A 24,239-nucleotide genomic window follows, 5' to 3' on the forward strand; every position below is an offset into this window, starting at 1 on the left:
CACCCTACTGAATCCTCTCAAGATCTTAAATGTTTTGGTAAGTTCAGCCCAAACAACTCCAAGTTCTAGTTGATTCAGGTCCAACTTGTAACTTAGGGTGCAAAGCCAGTAATAGGTATAATTTCTTAAATAATAAGAAAAATGAAAACCCAAGACTGTGCAGATTTAAATATCCCAATTAAACCAGGAAAGAGGTTTGCATCTTCAAATGTAATTTTCAGCCATTTAAAAATCAATAGTTATGCGGAGCAGTAGCCCAAGAGTTGCAATGATCATATCAAAGTGGTGGAGCAAGCTCGACTGGTCTTACGTTTTACTCCTGTTATTTCTGTCCTTATTTTAATTCACAGGTAATGACTGATACCGATTTAAGTGAGTTTGTGATAGATCCACTTTTAGCTGTGTGAATGGAATTTTATCATGGTAGCACACTCAAGTACATCAAAGAGGTTTTAAAATAAGTTTTTTTTGGAAAATTGCATTTTTAGTAAGTTGATTGCTGTTTCAAGGCAGATTTGTTTTGGTGATATGCAAACAAGCTTGACCAGAAAAGCAAGACAAAAGAAAAAAAACTACAACATGAACACAACTGAATTGTTGTTTAGACTAAAAAAAACACAAAAGCTTATTACACAAAAATAATGCAAATGACTACAGTAGGTTACCGTAATATTTTATTACTGAAATGTCACTTTATATTAAAAACAGACATGTACAAATATTAGAGATTATATGTCACATTACAAAAGAAAACTCGGACTTCAAATGCAAATCTTTAGCTGATGGCTGGAGGATTCGTTTTTTTAAACTATTTCTGTGAGAATTAAGTTTAGGATACAAATGATCCTGCTGTCCCCATTTAGTACGCTCAGAGAACAAACTGCTGATGGACGATCAAATGTAGTAGCACAACAGCAAAATCACTGTCAAATTATTACTCCACATCAGATTATAGACACTTGGCAGTTCTGGAGTACAGAAGAAAATCTATTTCTGTAAATTTTCAGTTTCATCTCGATATTTCTGTTCTACAAAATCCTCCTCTTTCCCAGCCTTTGCAATTTTCAACCTCTTTTCAAAGTGCTGAAGTATGATTCATCGTATCTCTCCGATGTGACCATTTCTCACCGTAATTGACAGTAGGCTGTTCCCACCTCAAGGCTATCGTCAGTCCAGCTCCAAACCTATACTCCGACCATCGATTTCCAGTCTGACTTATGAGACCCCTGTCTGCTTCCTTCTCAAAAACGGTACAAGGGTACTGAGCCCCAAAATGGTGCTTCAGCTGACATCAATTAAATCAGCACAGACCAGGAATTGAACCCGCAACTTCTGGTCTGTAGTCACTTAGTTTTATTTCAGGTTGCACCTTTACCCATATTATGGTCAAGGACAGGTTAAAGAATATTCGGTCGTGCAGTTAAGTACTTCACAGCGTCTGACTCAAGAAATGTTTTTGCAATGCCAATTGCACTGGTGTTACTGAAAAGAAAATTAAATTTCAGCACACTGAGTAAGAACAGATTTTGTATATTCATTGTTGATTCATATGAAAAGGAGAAAAATACCACAAACCAATTACTTTCCCCACACAGTTTGCACCACTCACTTTACTTTTTTAACCTCAGGATCCTCCTGAGGGTAAAGACAATTTGCAAGAGTGGCTTAATATCATGTTGATACTATCAACAGAGAGGTTCACCAGTTCAGATCATGACTGCAAGTGGCAGCCTGCTCTTAACAATGCACTTGGCTAGATTCATTATAATCTGCCTGACTTCACAATTAGCCAACTGTATGGTTCATTCAAGGGTCTAAGACGAGTCAAATGACGTCTTAAGACTAATAAGAGGAAAGCTCTTCTGCAAGATGAAGAGGTGCATCAAAATTCAAAAAATTACTACTATGAGGCTTTTGCAGTATAAAACTTGCACAATAACAGAACAGAAACAAAAATGTATGCAAAATAAAACTGGAAAAATTAAATCTGAGTGTTCTCTTTGAATTACAGTGCAGCACACAAAAAAAAATCTTCCACTTTCTGTTGTTATCCGACATGGATGACACGCAGCTCATACACTTTCCTCATGGCTTGTTCTATCTGCTTCAGAAACACTTGTGGAAGCCTCCCACATAAAGTGTGTACAGTTTTCAAGAAGTTGTTTTGGAGTGGGAAATACAATGACTGAAACAAATTATCTTCAAAGGGAAACTGAAAGAACACAAACAAGTCATGATCAACACCGCTGCTTTCATATAAATTTCAATTGCTCCAGAACACCACTGCACATTTACAAATGGATTTGGACACTTATGTTAGTGGTAAAAATAAATTATCAACAATTGACTTCCATCATCTGAATTTTAAGACCCGATACCTTTAATGAAGTAAGATTACATTAGAAGAAGGGAAGAAGACACTGACCTAGGATAGCCAATGACAACCTGGCAGCAGGTTGAACTAGTTTGCAAAATCATCAATAAATGAGATTTACCCTGAACTGTACTTAACGTCATTGGAAAGATTAACAATCACACAGATTCATACCTCCTGTTTATGACATTTTTACATCTTTCTCAAAAATGAAAATCTACAAATTATCAAGTTTAATAATACAATAAAACCGGCTCAAGGATTTAGCACAGCAGTTAAAGTTGTCAGTAAACAAGGCAAGCTCACAAAGTTTACTCGTTCACTTATGAGAAGACTATGAGTATGAGACTCAGACTCACACTCAGGGGAGGCTGGGGTTTAGAAACTTTCAGAGGACATAACAACGAGAATTAAATGACTCAGAGACAAGCTGGTGAGAAAGGAAAGGAAGGCAGAGAAAGAAGAACAGTCTCCAATTGTTAAAATATGGGATCTCACAGGGAGACATGGGAAGAAGAAAATTCAGCATCCCACAGAGTCTCAAGATGCAAGACCAGTATCTGCAGCATCAGTGTCTGCTCAGGCATGACGAATGACCCGAATATTTAACAGAAGTTTGTGGTCAAAGGAATGCTAACCACTGCTGGGGAGAGATATCTACATTCTCCAAGACATAGTCCTTGCTGGTTGGGGAAGTTAAAACTCCAAGTAAGCTGATACAAGGGTTCAAGGCCAAGAGCACAGAGGTGCCATTAGTTAACATTTAATTGAAATGTGAACTTGGTATGGGCCTGATAACAGTGTGGCAGTTTGAATTTTGCCAAAGCCAGAGACAGATATTTTGTTGGGGAATGACTTGGCAAGAAAAGAAAAAAAAAAAAAAAAAAAAATCGCTCACAAACAAAAAAAGGAGAGTCTGGACAGGCTAGGAGAACGGACATGCAATTGGCAGATGAAATACAATGTGGGAAAGTGTTATGTTGTGCACTTTGGTGGGAAGAATAGAAGCATTGACTATTTTCTAAATGAGGTAATGCTTCAGAAATCTGAGGCACAAAGGGACTTGGGAGCCCTTGTTCAGGATTTTCTTAAGATTAACAAGCAGGTTCAGTTGGCAGTTAGCAAAACAATTGCAAGGCTAGCATTAAATTTCAACAGGGCTGGAATATAATAGCAGGGATGTATTGCTGAGGTTGTATAAGGCTCCAGTCAGGCTACATTTGGAATATCTGTAGAAGGCTGTTCTGGCATTGGAGGGATTCCACAGAAGATTTACAAGAATGGTCCTAGGAATGAAGGGCTTGCCGTAAGAGGAGCAGTTGACATAATTAATGTCTAATGGCGAGGGTGTGTGTGTGTGTGTGTGTGTGTGTGTGTGTGTGTGTGTGTGTGTGTGTGTGTGTGTGTGTGTGTGTGTGTGAGAGACAGAGAGAGACAAAGAAAAGGGAAAGCCTCAATGAAGGTCGACCATGACATTTTTTTCAAAAATAATGTTCAATTTAAAGACTCCATAGCTGCATCTATATTTGATAGAGTTTAGAAGGATGGCAGTGAGGGAGGGGGAGAATGACACGTGAAGATGTTCCACTAGTAGGAGAGACTAGGACCCAAGGGCACAGCCTCAGAGTGAAAGGACAAGCCTTCAGAACAGACAGGGAAAATTTCTTCAAACAGAGGATGGTTAATCTTTGGATCTCATTGCTGCAGAAGGTTGAAGGGGCCAAGTCATCCCACTATTTTTAGGATAGACATAGATAGGTTCTTGATAGTAACGGGACCAAGAATTATGGGGCAAAGGCAGAAGAATTTGTTTGAGAAACACATCAACCATGATTGAATAATGGAGCAAGCCTGATGGACTGAATGGCCTAACTCTGTTTCTACGATTTATGGTCTAAAATTTGCCAGCGGATTATCCAGCTTAGAACAAAAACAATGAATTCAAATACAGGCATACACAAGGAATGTATTTCAAATTCAGGTTTTGGGCACAGCACATCTCTCGGTTTTTCTCAATGTCTCAAAAGAAAACCCCTGGTGAAAGGCATATCAGAGAAACATCCATTCATCAATTAAATAACCACGGTCTCAGGTTAAACCTTGTGCACAGAGATTTTGCAAGGTAAGAGCATAAGAACTCGGAGCAGGAGTAGGCCATCTGGCCCCTCGAGCCTGCCCCACCATTTAATAAGATCATGGCTGATCTTTTTGAGAAACTCAGCTCCACTTACCCACCCGCTCACCATAATCCTTAATTCCTTTACTGTTCAAAAATTTATCTAGCCTTGCCTCAAAAACATTCAGTGAGGTAGCTTCAACCGCTTCACTGGGCAGTCAATTCCACAGATTCACAACCCTTTGGGTGAAGAAGTTCCTCCTGACCTCAGTCCTACATCTGCTTCCCTTTATTTTGAGGCAATGCCCCCAAGTCCTAGTTTCACCTGCTAGCAGAAACAACCTCCCTGCCTCCACATTATCTATTCCCTTCATAATCTTATATATTTCTAAGGTCTCCCTTCATTCTTCCGAATTCCAATAAGTATAATCCCAGCCTGCTCAGTCTTTCCTCATAACCCAACCCTCTCAACTCTGGAATCAACCAAGTGAATCTCCTCTGCACTCCCTCCAGTGCTCGTATATCCCTTCTCAAGTAAGGAGACCAAAACTGCACACAGTACTCCAGGTGTGGCATCACCAGAACCCTACATAGCTGCAGCATAGCCTCCCTGTTTTTAAACTCCATTCCTTGAGCAATGACTCCATCTCTTGAGCAATTCACTTTGTATAATCTTGATCTTCCTTTATGTACAAGACACATTTATTAAACTTTAAAAATACACTTTGTTTTTGAGTATGCTTGATTTTATGTTTTATTGTTTTTCTTGGGATTATGAGTAATATCATTCATTTATCTTTCACTCAAGATATCCCTTGTAACTGGCTTTCCATTTGGTTCTTGTCAACCAATACACGGCATTTTTATTTACATGTGATATTGCTGCATGCTAAGAATTAACAAAAGCTTTGTTGCAGCCAACTGGGAGAGATTTAAGAAGAGTGGAGTCAATTCACCTCTCCTCACTTGGTCGTAGCCGCATCATACTAAGTCATACATTAGGTCAGTTCACCCATCAGATTACAGGCTGTGACCAAACAATTCTCTCCAATGATCAAAATGACAATTTCCTTTAATGCATTGTCCTCATTATTTCGATCTTGCAGTTTCTGCAAACTTAATTAATTGTTCCAGTTGGTTTTCAGAAACAGAAATTGAATTTTTGGCATGAATCTAGCACAATAACAATATGCTCATTCTTGTGAAAAGACAAGCAAAAAATTGGCCATCACTGTTTGCTCACAAATGTCACACATTAATAATCCACTTTTGACTGTCCTCATGCAGTGTGTAGCAGAAGCGACGGCTCGACTATCAAGTGCTCTAAATAATTAATTGTCAGCAAAATTTGTTGGTATTACTATCACATAACCAATACAATGAACAGAAGTCAAATGATTGTCCAAGCAAAATAGTAAACTGCAAACTCCAAGAAACCTAGGGTGATGCGACATCTGTTTGTACATTAAACATAATAGAAGGATCTAATGGGGAAAAAAATCCTAACGTTAATAATGTGCTCTTACCAATTTTCAATGTATAAAGTCAAGAGGAAATCAGATGTTGAGTGACAGTAAATCAATAACGTAAATGCAACATATTTTGGATTCCGATAATTGCTAATAAAAACAGGAAATATTCAGCAATCCAACTACCGCCTTTCCAAAATTCCTATCTCCTTCTCCACTCTCTTTTAGGAATTTCACAGAGATCATTCACTTCTCAACACCCTGTTCCGCACTTCAGTTACTGAAAATCTTGTTCCCTTTCCGCAACACCTTTCCATGCATCCTAAACACTCCCTCAGATATGTCAGTTACTTAGTTGCCCTTCCAGCAAGCTTACAGAATGGATTCACCGCTCATTATGTGATTTCCTCTACATCGGGGAGTGACTGGGTGAAGACTTTGAGGAACACCTCCATTCAGTCCACAAACGTGAATTGGAGCTTCTACTTACCATTAATCTTCATTTTAATTTTCTGCCCTGCGACCTAGCCTCCAGCTTCTGCTCTGAGCCTCCTTCAATGTTCTGAAGAATTTAAGGGGGTCTCAACTTTAATCTGAGTGCTTCGCAGCCTTGAAAACTCAGTGATTTGTTTCCTTTCTTCTGCTGACTGAGTTCTCTCTCTACTTTTATTTTCATTTCTTTTGCATTTGGACAGCTAGCTTTCATGTTTCTTTGATCCACATCTCCCGTCAACAATTCGGTTTCTTGAATTGTCCCATTACTATTTTACCTTGCACTATGAACACTTTTGTCATTTAATCAGTTTCAAGCAATAGCAGATCTTTCATTTGTTCTTTATTGTACCTGCTCCCACCAGCCACATCCACCCCACCTAACTTGCTTCAATGGCTGTGATAATGGAAACTGCAGATGCTGGAGAATCCAAGACAACAAAGTGTGGAGCTGGATGAACACAGCAGGCCCAGCAGCACTCCAGGAGCACAAAAGCTGACGCTTCGGGCCTAGACCCTTCATCAGAGAGGTCGAGGCCCGAAGCGTCAGCTTTTGTGCTCCTGGGGTGTTGCTTGGCCTGCTGTGTTCATCAGGCTCCACACTTTGTTGTCTTGCTTCAATGGCTAATGAGTTGCTAACTGTTTCCAGTTCAGATGAAAGGTCATCAACCCAAAACTTTGGCCCAGATTCTCCTATGGTCATCAGAACAGGTTCAAACAACATTAACTCTTTGAAATTAACAACTTATGTTTTGCCAAATTTTGGCCACTATCCTGAGACTGACTGTCCCGAATGCATCCATCAGAGGGCACTGGGCACATACAAGGGCAGAAGCAGTGTTTGCAAGTCATGACACACCCTTTATCAACAACATTTGCTGCTGTACTTCAGGAGTTAAAGGCCTAAACAAACTTTAAAAGTGGCCGGAAAAAGGTAAGTGCATAAGTCAGGAGTTAGGGTGACAAGTGGATTGGTAAGCTGGCAGGGCGTCAGGTGGTTGAGGGGGTCAGGGTGCTAGGTAAGTGGATGGATGTTCAAGGTAGTTTGGAGAATCAGGCTGGGCGGGAGATGCTGTGGTGCACAGGTTCGGTGGTGTCAGTTCCAACATTGTTAGGTCGCAGTTGCGAAAGGTTGTAAGGTGGAGTTTTGGGTCCAGCCAGATTAAGTTGGGCTGGCTTGGCAGTGATGCAGTAGCTGTCAGAGTTGGAGGGAGTTGGGCTAGGGGAGAGGTCTGGTGTGGGGGTGCGAGCGTGTTGGGTTTGGAAATATCTGGGCATTATTTGGGGCAGGGCGGGATTGTGTGTCAGAGTACAGGCAGTTTAGTTTAACACAGTTACTCAAGAGCCGGAGTAGGTTTTTAAGCCTTTAACATTTCCTGGCCAACTATTACATTGATATGAAGGGGCTTCTTCAGTGAGTTCCAGATGCAGTGAATTCCCTCTAAACAAGCTATGTCTCGGATCCTGCAAGGTCCTCACACACAATTCCAGTCATTACTGCTCCAGTGGCTCGCTGACCAATGGAATACCTGGCTATTATACCTCTTTCACAGAAACAACCAGACCAGTGGAATGCAAGCAGCATTTTCTGTTTTTAAAATCAGAAAGGAGCATTTCATCACAGTCTGAGAATGTGAAAATTCTATCCATAGTACTCCTGATTAAAAGTGCAGCTCTTCAGAAAGCAGACACATGAATTTTGTGTTTGAGATACTTACATCACGTATAGCCTCATACATTACTTTGAAGGCAGGCTGTTTATCATCGTGGTAAACTCCACGGTTCCCATGGAGAATGGAAACTCCCTGGTCCTCTGCTCCCCGACAGTTGCTGCCATACATACAATGATCTGGTCTATAATTCCACTGACAAGGGAACACATACAGATATTCTACAGAATCAAAAGAAACATTGTTTTAATATCTTACACAACTAAAATACCATAGACTGCAGTGTTTACGTTGAGCCAGTGTACAATACAGTTGTATATATTCGGTCACCCCGCGCCCCCCAAAAAAAAAAATCAGTTTTGCATTTACTCAGGAGTTTATGTTGACCTCCCACCCCTCCAACCACAACACATTACACTCAGATCACCAGTTAGTCTCAATTCTTTCCCCCTAACCTCCATTAAGAGGCAGTTTACTTACTAGTACCTGATAATTGGAGTTGAGGGGTCAAGCAGGCAATATAGACTGCGATGTGAAGTTGTGAGGGAGTTCAGAATATGCTCACACACAGTAGAACCCATGTAAAATCAACAAACTTGGCAACCCCTCACCCCACTGTTACACCCACAGTATAAATGCGCTCCTGTATTCAAAGATTGACTTCTATGTCATCATCTCCACTATTTATCCTTGTTAAACGTCTTATTAAATTGCTTAATTCTGTGAAATTTAATTTCTGAAAATATTTGGGATTTATCTAAAAAAAAGGCCTTTGACATTCCACATCCCTTAAAGACAAAAGTTTAATATTTGCTTTTGTAGGTTTCTCCAATGATACAGTGTGCAAATCTAGTATGCAAAGTACAAACCTACGCAAACCAGGAAGTATGCAGGTTCAGTTTAAAACTTATATTAAGCAGAGTGATCCAGACCATGTTTATATAGGGAAACTAGAATTAATCTAAATGCTCTTGGTTTGGGAGAATTATAAAAAGGATTGACCTTGGTCCCTGGTGCTGTTGCTGTACAGTGACAAAGAATGATAGTAATGTCCCTGATAGTTGCAGCATCTGCTAACATTCAGCATCTGGGGCCAGGACTTTGTCAAATCAATGGAGGCCGCCCCACCAGTTGGAGAGTTGGCAGGATACCCCTGTCATTACCCTCGGTTTGCCTGATGAAACCAAGTGCCTTTAGATACGTAACTAGCCACTGTCAGGCCATCCATGTGACTGACATCCCTGGCAGAACAAGTCCTGCTTGCCAAGAGTGAGCTACCAATCCAAGGCTGGCAGTTCATCTTTCCTGCCAGTACCAATAGCTGCAGTGACAGCTGGTGCAAAGCCTTCACTGAGGCCGAGGATCATCAGGGCTGAATGAAGGTGGGATAGAAATGTGGGAGAGAACTGAAAGGGGATCAAAAGCAAGGCCGGGGCTGACTTTCAGTGGCTATCTCCCACAAAGGATCCCTGGCCTGAGAGACCACTGGCAAAGCCAACTGGTTTTGCTGGATGACCTTCCGAGTGTGCAGAAACCCCATGCACCCTCTAACTGATCCCTGAGCCATCAATAAAAGTGCAGGGGGCTCAGGGAGAATGGATGTGCATTTGTTCATTAACAAGCTTAGTGGGCATCCCAACAGCACTGACTAGGAATCACTCTGACTTGAATAAGGGACGTTCTCCTGATACTGCACAGTGATGCAGGGCCTCCCCATGATTAACTGGACTGAGCTACCATGCCTTCCATCATGATGGGCTGCATAAAATCCGTCCTTCACTTTACACAGAGTATAAAATCACCTCAGTACTAGAGTGCTGCTCTCTCTCATCAGAGACAGCTGTCTGGTGATGGTTTAACCTGAGGGTCACCAAGGCTCAGACAAGGGGCCAGATTGAGATGGCAGGATCTACATAGTAATCTCAGTCAGTTTGGAAACAAAACCCATGCTGCTGGCATTATTTTGCATCACTAATTGAATTGCTCACAGAGAATTTGGTGCCAATAATCTGTCAGCACAAAAACAGACATGACTCACTGCTTTTGCTAGAAGGAAAGAAAATGTTTTGCACTGGAATTGTTTATCAACTCTCCAGACTCAAATTTCAAATAGTTTGTGAATTAATGCCTTATATTTGTTATAATATTCAGGATAGCATGTCAAACTTTCTTTGTTTATCTCAGCACTTGTGAAATGGCTAATGTTTATAATACATTTAGAATGAAAGATCTCACCAAAAAAATCTTGAGAATGTCCTCTGTCAAATAACTTAGCTTGATTTGTTATCAGGTCTCATGCATATTTGCATTATCTTTGCTCAACTGTAGAATTTGTGTATAAAAAGACTACTGTTATTTTTTGCTTCATAATTACTCAAGGCAGTATCAAGATTATCACTGATTACCTGTCAGGTATTATTCATGCTTTGTTTCCATGCTCCAATTATGTTTTAACTAGAAATTCAATTTCACTACCTACACGTCAATCTTTGGTATCTGACGCAGTTAATATTTGAGGATAATAGTATTTTGTATCAGCAATAAACCTGTACTCAAATTGCAACAACCCTAAATTTATCACTTGCCCTAATTCCTCTTTTTTACTTTGCAAATGTTTAAAGCTATGTTTTTCCATGACTGGTGGGTCCAGGAGGTTGTGCATTGTCACCCCTAGAAATATGATTTGAATACAATAAGGTTCTATCAATTTTTTTTTGTGCAACAATATCAATGCCTCTTGAAGAGAGGCTGGTCATGTATTCCCTAACTATTAGCTTATCTTATGGGTTGAACAAAAGCAAGTAAATCTATGATTTTTGTTACTGAATCCCTGATCATTGTACTCAGCAGTTTTCAGGAGCATCTCACAGCTGGGCTAAATGAAGATCAATGAGGCTATGGCTTGGACTTTCACCACAACATGTCTCTGAAACACAATATGTGTAGTTCGGCTCAGTAGCAGTTGGTATGTACTCTGTGAAGTCCTTTGGACAGCAAAGGTATTGTAAAGCACCCTTACGATATGGTTCCAGTGTACCTTTGGGCATGGTAATGTGTCTTTTGTAAGTGGTATGACGCCCTTTGGAATTGTTAAAAAGTCAGTCTGAATGGGCATAAACTTCCCAATTGTCAAGTTCACTGTAACTGTCATCAGACTAGTCAAACTTAACTGTGAAAACTGTCAGAAGTGTCAAGATGAATTATTAAGAGGAACTGTCAAAAACAACTCAAACTGAGCTGTCAAACAATCAAGGCATTTAAGTAGAAGTTGCTGGAAAAGCTCAGCAGGTCTGGGGCAGTGTCATTTGACCCAAAACATTAACTCTGATTTCTCTCAACAGATGCTGTCAGACCTGCTGAGCTTTTCCAGTAATTTCTATTTTTGTCTCCGATTTACTGCATCCAGTTTTTTTTTTTCAGTTTTTATAAGGCATTTAAATATCTTGTCTTTTACATCTTTGGAAAAGTCATCTACAGTGTTAAAAAAATTCATTGCTTGCTATTTGACTCTGTTGACATAAGCCTGAGGATTTTTACTCTAGATTAGTACTAAACAACTGATTTCACTACCATCCATTATCATAGTCAAGTGCTTATCATTTCACAGTTTGAGATGTTCAAGTGCTCATGGACTTTTTGAAGTGGACTATAATGATTAGGGATTGTTATAAAGGAATACGTACTTATACAAAACGCTTTATTTAATAAGATAATGTGTAAGGATCATTTTGCTGGCGGGGGCGGTCGGTGTGCATTTTGGAAAGGGGTTATAAGTTCAAAGCATTGCTGATGAAGTCAACATGCAGCCTTTGGTGAGCATCTGAATTCAAAGAAGAGGATGCGCAGCATTAAGGTAAGGTCTTTCCTTTTCTGTTAATCCATTAGTTCCGAGCGTGGTAGTAATGGCAGTCAGTGGAGTGGTATGTTCCTTCTCAGAGATATGAGAGATTGATAAGAAGTCAAATATGCTCAAAAGCAAAAAACTGTCTACCTATGGCTCCTCTCAGACCACATGGATAAGACGGAGCAGCAGTTGGACTCACTGGAAGAGCACACAGGTCACAGAAAGGTTCATACACTGCAGTTTCAGGGATATGGTCACATCAAAGGTTCAGTCAGATAGATGGGTGATCACTGGGGTGGGGCAAGAGGGAGAGTGCAGACAGGTGATGCAAGGATTACTCCCTGAGCCACGTGAAGAAATTAGACTGGGGTAGCTGTTTGAAAGTAAAAAATCACATCTGATATGTGGGAGTCTAAGTGTTAGTTGATCGGAATTCTGGACCAGCATGTTCCTGTGACAATGAAAGAAATGGATGATAAGATTCCGGAACCCTGGGTAGTGAGAGATATGGAAGTTCAGTCAAAAAGGAAGCATATGTAAGGTTTAGGAAACTGAAATCAGACAAAGCCCCTGAAGAATTTAAAAGGAAGCCAGGAATAAACTCAAAGAATTAAGAGGGGTATGAAATGTTCTTGGAAAATCAATTTAAAGAGATTTCCAAGTTTTTTTTTGTTTATATTAAGAGCAAGAGGGTAGCTAAGGAAATGGTAGGGCCACTCAAGGACAAAGCAGCAAACTTATGAATTTATGTGTGCAGCCAGAGCAAGTGAATGAAGTCCTTAATGAGTACTGTGAATTGGTATTCACTAAGGAGAAGTACAGGGATAGCTCTAAGATTTGGGAGAAGTATGCTGATATTCTGAAGCGTATTAACACTAAGGAGGAGGAGCTGATGAATGTCTTGAAAACATGGAGGTAGTTAGATCCCCAGGGCCTGATGGGATCTATCCCAGGATACTGAAGGAGGCAAGGGAGGAAATTTTTGGGGCCTTGATAGAGATTTTCGTATCCTCTTTAGTCACAGGTGTAATCCCAGAAGATTGGGGAATAACCAAAGTTGTTCCTTTGTTTAAGGAGGAAAACAAGGATAACCCATGAAATTATAGGCCAGTGACTCTTAAATTAGTGGTAGAAAAATTATTGGATTAGATTCTTAGGGGCAGGATTTATTTGCATTTGGAAAAAAATGCACTTATTCGGGTTAGTTAGCATGAATTTGTGTTGGGGAGATCTTGACTCACAAATGAGGGTAGGGTAGTGGACGTTGTCTACTTAGAATTTACTACAGCATTTGACAAGGTTCTTCATGGTAAACTGGTCCAGAAGATTAAGTCACATGAGATCCACAGTGAGTTGGCAAGTTGCTTGCAAAATTGGCTTGCTCTTAGAAGACAGAAGGTAGTTGTGGAGGGCTGTTTTTCTGACTGGAGATTTATGACTAGTGTTCTGCAAGGATCACAGCTGGGACCTTATTTTTTGGAATTTATATAAATGGTTTATACGCAAATATAGGTGGTCTGATTAGTAAGTTTGCAGACAACACGAAGATTGGTGGAGTTGGATAGTGAGGGAGGTTATCAAAGGATATAGCAGGATATAGACCAGTTGGAAAGTTTAGCAGATAAATGGCAGATGATGTTTAATCCAGGCAAGTGTGATGTGATACATTTTGGGAGGTCAAATGCAAGAGCAAAGTATAAAGTAAACATCAGGACCCATAGGAACATTGATGGACAAATAGATCTTGGGGTGCAAGTCCATAGTTCCCTGAAAGTGACAACACATGTGCCTTAGAAGGTAAACAAGGCATATGGCACACTTGCCTTCATTGTTCAGCACATCGAGTATAAAAGTTGGCAAGCCAACTGTATAAAACATGAATTAGGCCATATTTGGAGTATTGTGCGCAGTTCTGGCACCCACACAATAAAAGGAGGGTGTGGAGGCTTTGGAGATGGTGCAAAAGCAGTTTACCAGGATGTTGCCTGAATTGGAATGTAATAGCTCTAAGATGGAAGTATATAAAATTACAAGAAGCAGGGATAAAGTAAAAAATTGGAGTCTTTTTCCCAGGGTGGAAATATCCAATATTAGAGGGGGCATAGGTTTGAAGTGAGAGGGGAAGTTAAAAAGACATGTGCAAGGCCATTTTTTTTTTTACATAGAGGGTGGTTGATGCCTGGAACACACTGCTAGGGGAGATGGTGGAAGCAGATATAAGAACAGACATTTAGACAGACAATGAACAGGCAGGGAATGGAGGGATATTGACCATGTGCAGGCAAATGGGATTAATTATGAATGGTATCATGGATGGCACAGCCATTGTGGGGCAAAGGGAGTATTCTTGTGCTGTACTGTTCCATGCTCTATGTGAAGGGACATAAATGTGTTTCTGAACACAGTGAAATCTGAAACTGATACTTTATTTTATCTTCGTACAGGTCCTGAGTTCTACCAATTGTGGATACTAGTTGAGCTTGCATGATAAATATAAAGGCAAAGGGTGGTGTGTGAGGTGCATCAATTGGCACTCAATTGGCAAAAAGACAACGGAGGGCAAAGGTGGTGGTTACAAGGAGGTAGGTTGGCATAAAGAGTACTTTAAACAATGAAGGGTAAGTGCAACGGCAAGGCATGATGTGGCATGGGATAGCACAAATGAGGCATTATTGAGGGTATGAGGTATGATGGGGTGTGAGGGGTGGAGACTTCTTTTCTTTTCAGCAGTTCAACATAGTGTCAGCGCAATCAGGCAGGCCTTCTGCACAGTTTCATCATCATCTCTCATTCTGGAATTGACCAGCCAGACTCCTCGGGAGCTCCATCGCTCCAGAACAATTATCCCCATCTGGTCAACCTTAACCCAGGTCGGGTTTTCCAAATGGAAAAATGTTCTGCAATTCCTGGCCTCGGTTATGCTGCATTCCAATGCAATGCAAACAAACACTGGTGGAAAACTATTTGTGTTCTTCAGCAGCAAAATAATGAAGTTACCCAACAATTTGCAGACAATACACAAGACCTCACGATAGAGAACAGACCCAAGTCACTGCAAATTTCTAATTATCTTCGAATGTCATAATTAAAATGAAAGCTAAGTTTCTTTCTGCCATTTTTGAAAAAACATTGGGAAATAAATTATCTCAGCTGGCTTAACGATACATACCTGGATTGTAGTGAAAGATTATATTTAATAAATCCTGGTCTCCCCATGTGATATCATTTTTGTATTTATTATATAAAGGATACAGCAGTTCTTCCCATCTTAGTCCAGTTGGAATCACACTGTTCTATAGGATCAAAAAGAGCAAAAAGCATGAACTATTTTACAGATAAAGTAACATTTTACTTAGAACTCTGCTGAATTACTTTGCTTACATGCCTGCTGTCAGCCAACTGAGAAAGAGCACTTGAAGAAACTTCAGGAAATTACCACTGGTTTCCTGTTTAAAAACTGTAGGGTGATAAACGGGTGTACACACTACAGAAATGAGGAACACACTGTTGAAAGGCCTACAATGACTGTAAAAGGTATAAAAGGAAGGAATTAAGGTTCTTTGTTGCAGCCCTGGAGGCCTGCTCCAGAGATTTCAAGCAAACAGGAGTAGATACAGCAGAACTACTGATGGGCCTGCTAGGATTCCTGCCACTGGCCATATTGTTGAGTACCAGGTCAGCAGTGCCAACCATGAAAACCTTCACAGTAAACATAGTGGGAAGGAAACAACAAAAAAAAAGCTACTGAGGATACCCAGGTGACACTTTGTTGCAAATAGAAATATACATTCAGCTACTGAATGCTGTTTTACATCATCACTCGACTGAGCTACTGCTATTACAACTACAGTTACAGGAATCAAGCGACATAGCTATCCATCCTTAGCACCATACCACCTCAAACCTCATAAAGCACCTGGGGTGCTTGCTGAATAACAAGTGCAGCATAACATTTTCTAATTGTTCAGGAGTGAGCATGCCCCACATTCTTCAATCCACTCAAACACAACCTTTAAGAAAAGTTGATGAGGGTCGAGCTGTGGATGTGGTGTATATGGACTTCAGCAAGGCATTTGATAAGGTTCTCCATGGTAGGCTCATTCAGAAGGTCAGGAGGAATGGGATACAGGGAAACTTAGCTGTCTATATACAGAATTGGCTGGCCAACAGAATACAGCGAGTGGTAGTAGAAGGAAAATATTCTGCCTGGAAGTCAGTGGTGAGTGGTGTTCCACAGGGCTCTGTCCTTGGGCCTCTACTGTTTGTAATTTTTATTAATGACTTGATTGAGGGGATAGAAGGATGTGTCGGCAAGTTTGCAGACGACACAAAGGTTGAAGGTGTCGTTGACAGTATAGAGGGCTGTTGTAGGCTGCAGCGGGACATTGACAGGATGCAGAGATGGGCTGAGAGGTGGCAGATGGAGTTCAACCTGGATAAATGCGAGGTGATGCATTTTGGAAGGTCGAATTTGAAAGCTGAGTACAGGATTAAGGATAGGATTCTTGGCAGTGTGGAGGAACAGAGGGATCTTGGTGTGCAGATACATAGATCCCTTAAAATGGCCACCCAAGTGGACAGGGTTGTTAAGAAAGCATATGGTGTTTTGGCCTTCATTAACAGGGGGATTGAGTTTAAGAGTCGTGAGATCTTGTTGCAGCTCTATCAAACTTTGGTCAGACCGCACTTGGAATACTGTGTCCAGTTCTGGTTGCCGTATTATAGGAAAGATGTGGATGCTTTGGAGAGGGTTCAGAGGAGGTTTACCAGGATGCTGCCTGGACTGGAGGGCTTATCTTATGAAGAGAGGTTGACTGAGCTTGGACTCTTTTCAGTGGAGAAAAAGAGGAGGAGAGGGGACCTAATTGAGGTATACAAGATAATGAGGGGCATAGATAGAGTTGATAGCCAGAGACTATTTCCCAGGGCAGAAAAGGCTAACACGAGGGGTCATAGTTTTAAGCTGGTTGGAGGAAAGTATAGAGGGGATGTCAGAGGCGGGTTCTTTACACAGAGAGTTGCGAGAGCATGGAATGCGTTGCCAGCAGCAGTTGTGGAAGCAAGGTCATTGGGGTCATTTAAGAGACTGCTGGACATGCATATGGTCACAGAAATTTGAGGGTGCATACATGAGGATCAATGGTCGGCACAACATAGTGGGCTGAAGGGCCTGTTCTGTGCTGTACTGTTCTATGTTCTATGTTCACTGATGGGTGACCAGGTCCTTGACTGATACCTGTGAATCTCCCCGACTAACTTACCACCAGTCCCCTGACTGGGTAAACTGGACTTGCAGTGTCACTATGGCCAACTCCACAGTACTGATATGAGCCCTTCAACACCCCAACGGCCAAGTAACTGTGCGCAAGCCCCCAGAATAATATTTGACTTATACTGTCTTGATTTTTCAGTTTTATTCATTCAAGGGGAGTGGGCTACACGGGATAAGCATCATTTATTGCCCATTCCTGTTAACCTTGAGGGCTGTTTTGAGCAGTCTCTGGAAACACTGCTGTCTATTTAGTGTCAGTACAGCCTAAAGCCATTAAGGAAAGAGTTGCAGGAATAGTACCCAGTGACAGCAAAGGAACAAAGTGGTGAGAGGCTTGGAGGAGAATTTGTAGATGGTGGAATTTGCTGCCTTAGCCCTTCTAGATGGAAGTGGTTGAGAGTTTGGAAGGTGTTGTCTAAGGAGCAATGACTTTCCACATTGTATCTTGTAGATGGTACACACTGCTGCTAAAGTACATTGGTGGGGAAGGGAGTGGATGTTTGTTTTTGTTGGGCTAATTTGTCCTGGTTGGTGGAAAGCTTCTTGCATGTTGTTGGACTTGTACTCATTCAGACAAATAGAGAGTATTCCATCAAAGTGCTGGCTTGTGCCTTACAGATGGTGGGCAGGCTTTAGGGAGTCAGGAGGAGGGTTATATGCTGCAGCATTCCAAGCCTCTGACTTGATGGAGGGAAGCTCATTGGTGAAACAACTGAAGGTTGCTGGGTCTAGGACTCTGTACTGATAAACACGTGCAGAAGGCTCCTGGAGCTGAGGCGGCTGGCTTCCAACAATTTTAACCATCATTCAATTTGCTAGATCTGCCTTAAAAACATTTTCAATCAGATGTCCCAGAAGGTGGCAATGGTTGTGTAGAAACTGGTGAACAGGAGAAAGCCATTCGGCCCCTCGAGCCTGCTCTACCAATCAGTAGGAACATGGTTGATCCAATTTTCTTCATATTCATGTTTCTGCCTTTCCCCATAACTCTTGATTCCCCTATTGATCAAGAATCTATCTCAGCCTTAAATATGCACAAGGTCTCTGACCCTACAACTCTCTGGCAAGAATCATGACCTTGTGTATGTGCATCCAAACAAATGCACAGTGACTGAGTGCTCAGAGAGCAACTAAGAGCCCTGAGATGCATTCTGTTCTAATCAACAAGATGGGTACCTGCCCTGTGTGCAAATGGCCTTAAAATTCAACATATCAATTTTGTCCAAAATGTAATTATGAAGTGCTTTGATGATATGGAGGCTGGTGTGTGGATGAGAAATTCAGGTACTCATTATTCCTGGAGAGAGCCCCACGACGTTGGTGAATGTTAGCCAAGATGAAAACGCAGAGGAGCAAGCAGCAAGCTGGAGTCATCAGGCACCTATCATGTTGGAAATTTTCACAGCTAGTTTCCTTGTGCAGCATGGAAGGATATCAAACAGCATATAAAATGAGGTGAGAATAGGCAATAATGCATGCAAATGGACTTCTTGCCACTCACAAGGGAGTGTTTCACCTCACCATTCAAACATTGGATGCAAAGTTGGACATTTTTTCTTAATACCTAGAAACTGATTTTTCTGATATCGCCACATTTTCCAAACCTTCTCACCATTGACATGTTGTTTCCAAACTGCCTCACCATGTTGTTCAGTGGTGTTAAAATTCTGCTCTACATATATGTACTTCAGAGGAGGGATTCACAAGCCACAAGTGCACAGGGGCAGGGTCAGGGCATGGGAAGCCAGAGGTAATAATTCAAAGCCCATGAACATGCCTTGTTGCTGCATATCTTTCAGATTTATTTAATGAAAACAAACTAACTTTACACTTCTACTGCATAACATGTCAAATTTTGTTTTGAGGCCTCACTTTGTTGCTGTTTTCTGCGATTAATATTTGACTGCTCATGCAGGATTCGGTCTCAGAAATTTGCTTGCCATTGCCTCTGCCCCTGTTATGTTGCATTTTTCACAGCCAGGAGAAGTTGTTTAAAAAAAACTCACTCAAAATCTGTCATACATTCCTAGATTTTTGGGAGCTAACAAACAATGTCAAAGCTCATTCAAGAACATCTGAGCCCTCCACCATTTCAGATGGCTTGCACAAATCCATCGGACGCACAAACGCAACAGTTAAAGCCAGCTATTTTTCTCATCCTGCTTGGAATCAGAACACAAAGTTTCATCTCATGTGATATGGATCAAAGATTAATGCAAGTCTTGGCACCTGCTTTTACACTTCATTAAAAGAGCCAGCCTGGGAAGAACCAGAACAGATTCAGGATGCAATTGCAGAAACCCCAACTCTTGCAAGATTTATTGTGGATTATTGCTTTTTTTTACCTTGAATAGTTGATTTCTTATTCGAGTCAGATTCATGAGCATCACTCCTGAATTGACTCCAGCTGCTCCATAATAAGGATGTCGTGCAAACCGACTGTACCATCCAATTCTTGGTATTTCATGTTCTGGGGCCATAGCTGCAAGTTGTGTGGAGTTGAACAAATTCAGGAAATGCCAGGCATCATCGATTGGTCTCAGGAAAAGAACATCAGTATCAACGTACAGCAGCGAATCGACATCTCTGAGAATCATCTGATTCGGAAGCAAAAATGCAGAAATTTTTACAAGAAAAATACGTACCATATATGTATGAAGTAAACTGCAAATAAAATAAATTAAGTGCAATGGTTGTTCAAAATTGGGATCTGATTACTGAGCTAACTAAAACTGATGTAATTGAAGATCAGGTTTTCCCACTCTAAGTGGCTACAATTCAAACTGGGTTCACAAGATGAGATTTCTCATCTGAGCAGAGCTGTATTCCCCAATGAATAAACCTTGCAAGGTGCTTAAAATTCTAAGCTCCCTTGATAAGGAATGTTTGTAGGGATTACATCCATCCCCTTAATATTTCTGAAACATGTTTGCAATTTCACTTATATCAATACATTAGGCATCTGTTTTAATAATCCAAGCTCATTGTTCCTACTCCATTATAAAGGGTGATCACTGCAGTTAGCAAGTCCATATATTGTGGATAAAATTAAACTGGTTAGAGCTTCCCAAAAGTAGACTTCAAGCTTTACTGCACTTTATATCGCATTAAAGATACTTTACTGATGCCCTAAATATTTTTTTCAGCAATGGAACCCTCTTAGTAATCTCAATTTCTCAATGTTGAGTTTTGGCTGTTTCTACTTATAAGCATGTGAATCCTAAGGAAAGTAAAATCTTGCATATATGTAGCATGACACCAAAAAAGCCAAAGCTCTTCAAAACCAGTCAAACAGGTCACTGTTACAGCATGGAAAATATGACACCTGGCTGTACAAACCACACTAAGTGAAAACGTACTCTTTTTAATAGTGTTGATCGATGGGTAAAGGTGGGCTCGGACACAAGTAGAATATCCTGTTCTTCTTTAAATGCTGATATGGGATTTTTTAAACCCCCTGAAAAGACAGATGGGGCCTGATCTGAATAGTAATTATTCTGAATATTAGTTCTACAGCATTGGTCAGACTTGACAAAGTACTATCTTAAACGAAAATATCTTCAAGTCTCTAGAATGGACCGTGAATCCAAGTGCCTGTTTGCTCAGCAAGGAGTGCAAGCAAACTACAAGGTTTTAACAGAGGGCTTCAGCAGAGCTGGACTGAGAGTTTACTAAATTCTTAAGGATTGTAAAGTGAAAAAGGATTTGTAGATCAGGCAATAATTAGAAGGGACAGATGGGTTTGTGAAGAAAGGAATAGAGCAGTCTATTGTCGCTCCAACTTCACAAATTCAGGAAGTCGGAAGGTTTCACAATTTCTCCACAATGTGATCACTTTGGACTTGGATGTTTGGTAGTGCTTGACGTAGCGTATGATCATGATCTGTGTTGGTCTGTAAACTATTTCTCTGCTGGTGGATTTCCTTCATGGAGGATGCCTTTTCTGTTGAACTAAATAGTTGCTCCACGTCCTTATCTGAAGAATCCTCGCGTTTCTGAATTTTCTTCAAATAAAAAGGAACTCGCCCCGATAATTCCAGTAGGTGACCCATTACAGCACAAGGGTACCTTTCATTTCATGTATATCCATCATGGAAGACAGCTGCTCTGTTAATACAAGTACTTTCTTTCTTGTGTGGATGTTTAGACCAGCCAAGTTGTTTTATATCATGCCCTGAATCTGTGGATGATGTTGGGGTTTCTTACAGTCATATGCAGTTCATGTCCACTTTGTTAAAGCAAATCTTTACTGTTAATCTTCTGACAGATCTGTTTTGAAACATGCATGTTCTTTATTGTAACTTGTTTAGAAGATGAATATCTGTATTTGCCTTGCATGGAAGTCTTCCTGGTGAATTAAACATTTTCAAATCCTCAGTCATGTTACGACAGGATTGTCGCTTGCTTAACATTATTTCTGTCACTGGTCCTGATCACTCTTCCTTGAATGACAAAGAATTGAAATGTTGTTCTGAGGTTTGTGATCCCTCCTCACCCAACATTATAATCAAACCTATTCAATTAATTTGTTCATCAGAATTTCAGTTATACAACTGAAGGGCAAAAAAAAGGCAACCTACTGGAAGAAAGAGGCGTTGAGCAGCACATGGTTTAAATAGATTTTTCCATTCCTGGGGTTTTCCTGCTAAGAAGGTGATTGGGTAGATGTTATAGTCAACTTGCGATCTGAAGGAAAACGGCCATGCTTTAATCTGTCCAAATGAAAAACAAGGGATTATAATACAATTTGCAGTTTCTCATTTTCTTTTAAAGTCATTTAAACAGAATGAAATAAATGTTGGTATATTCTGAAATTGTGTGAAAACTAGCAGATATCTGAACTATGGTGTATCCACAGCATTTTAGTAATCAACAAATAGACAGTGGTGAATTCTGCAATTTCCTGCACACATTCATTGTAGCAACCCACACTTTAATTTTAATGTTAGTGTTTTTTGAAAAAATTACTGCAGCCAATTACTAACATAAATTAATCTTCAATTAAAAGGTCAAAAATGAAGTGTGGAATTTCCTTTATCTTTTCCCTGAAGGTTAACTGAAGAGGTGTATTTTACGACTCGCTAAACAGTACTGTTTATGTGCTACACATTCAACAATTGTTCATCTCATTTGCATTGGAAACCAGATGTTCAAATTGTTTTCATTTCTGGTTTCCTGGTCAGCTGCAAAACATGCAATGTTTCATCAACTACAAAATTCTTTGTAAATTGGTTTCAAAGACTTTTGCTGAGATGGTCAGAGTCATAGTCCCAAGACTCACTGGCAGCTTTCTTCAAAGGAACTGTAATTCATGACAGTAGATCCAGCATTTTATGTTGGCTGAATAAAATGAACTTAACACTATAGATAGGTGGCTCATGGGATCTGGATTAAAACAAGGATTACCTAAAATGCTGTTCATGTCATTTATGGCACACCCCCAATTATTTTCTGAAATGAAAAAAGTGACTGAAGTTTCTGATAATGTTCTAGACTAAATCAATGTTACATGCTACCTATAAATTTACTTTGTTGTTGCTGTTGACTCTAGTTGCTGAATTTCAACTGTGAAGCTTGTATAAGAGAATGAACATGGATTTCGGATACTCTGCAGTAACTAAAGAAAATAAACAGCTGGCTCCACAGGAACAATGATTATACACTTTCCATTTCTTGTACAAAAAATACATTCACTTGCTGAGATTTCTTCCTATTTTTATGATCATCCGTTTTTCGGTTTCTACTTAATTGCTAGATTTGCAAGGGTCAAAATAATGTTTATCTTGAGAAAAATAAACTGCTGGCCTAATTTTGTCAAAGGCTACTTTTTGATTCTCAGGAACCCTTCTCTTCAGTTTAACGATTCAGTCCAAATGTTCTGCACCTGTTCTTATGAGCAGATCAGGATACTGTCCTTCCTTACTGCCTCAGTAATTTCTGTCAAATTTGGATTTTAATCATTTTCTAATCAACCTGTTCAGAGACATTGTTACACGCCTCTGGAGCAGATGGGACTGGAGCCAGGGGACCACTGACTCAGTGATACTCCCACTGCATCACTTCAATCCCTGAAATTTGGATTCTAAATTTAACTTCTAATTTACAACAACTGATCAACATTTCCAGTAAGCTGCACAGGCGCTAAGGGTCTTAGGAGGGTGAGTGATGAGCCGTCTCTGCTTGCAGCATTGACTTCACTGCACACAGATCTTGGGGTTCCGTACAGAGAAGAATTAAGTGGGAATGCTGCAACCAACCATACGCACCACTCTTGCAAGCTCAGAAACAACACTAATATCATGCCTTAAATACTTTGATTTCCTTCTACATGATTTGTCTTCTGTATTTCAAATGGATCTCCAGTACAGCAAGTATCTTTGTTTTTTTCCAAGTACCAGTTGTGTTTTACTAGTTTCCCCTTTTGAGATGCTCATGAGTGAGTACCAAGGGTAGTTTGTATGTACAGTTTTTGCTCACCAATAAACATTTACAATATCATTGTAGTCAATCACGATGCATGAAACTGTTCAATTCACATATCCACACTTACAAATAAGACCGTTCTGGAGTTTTCAACTATCGATTGCCTGTGCTAACTCTTTAGAGCAGTTTGTCAATTTTTGCCACTGTCAATTTACTGACTCATAAATCAGGATCAGCAAAAGCATTGGTGAGCAAAATAAAGGTCTATACAGACAGCAAGAGAATAGCCAGTTAAAGAGTATGACCCACAGAGGACCATAGAGATGCTTGTGAACGACAAAGATGTACACAGTCCTTAATGAATACTTGCATCAGTGTTCACAATGAAAAAGGATAACACAGCTTTAAAGATCAGAATGGCAAACTGAAATTGTAAACAAGATTTCACATGGAGGGAGGGGGGTATTAGCAGTTTTAGTAGCCTTAAAAATGGTCAGACTCTCCGACTCATACAAGGAGTACTCCTGACTGTACAGCGAGGCAAGGAAGGAGATATCAGGGATTCTATCAGTTACTTTT

The 24,239-nt window shown here is 40.4% G+C and overlaps 1 protein-coding gene across 2 annotated transcripts in view; it reads right to left on the reverse strand.

The window, feature by feature from the left end:
* Positions 1-670: 670 nt before the first annotated feature.
* The window catches only part of gxylt2 (glucoside xylosyltransferase 2), a 52,260-nt gene continuing 28,691 nt past the window's right edge, over positions 671-24,239 (reverse strand). Inside the window, exons 3-7 of one of the 2 annotated variants that reach the window (XM_059649919.1) lie at positions 21,818-21,949; positions 19,583-19,834; positions 15,135-15,258; positions 8,170-8,342; positions 671-2,212 (exon numbers count right to left, since the gene is read on the reverse strand). In XM_059649919.1, the coding sequence (XP_059505902.1) occupies positions 2,048-2,212; positions 8,170-8,342; positions 15,135-15,258; positions 19,583-19,834; positions 21,818-21,949 (846 nt within the window). In that variant the 3' untranslated portion in view covers positions 671-2,047. The remainder of the gene's footprint in view (positions 2,213-8,169; positions 8,343-15,134; positions 15,259-19,582; positions 19,835-21,817; positions 21,950-24,239) is intronic. The other variant, XM_059649920.1, reaches the window with a different exon arrangement.

This window comes from Stegostoma tigrinum, chromosome 11, assembly GCF_030684315.1.
Source record: "Stegostoma tigrinum isolate sSteTig4 chromosome 11, sSteTig4.hap1, whole genome shotgun sequence".
Lineage (NCBI taxonomy): Eukaryota > Metazoa > Chordata > Chondrichthyes > Orectolobiformes > Stegostomatidae > Stegostoma > Stegostoma tigrinum.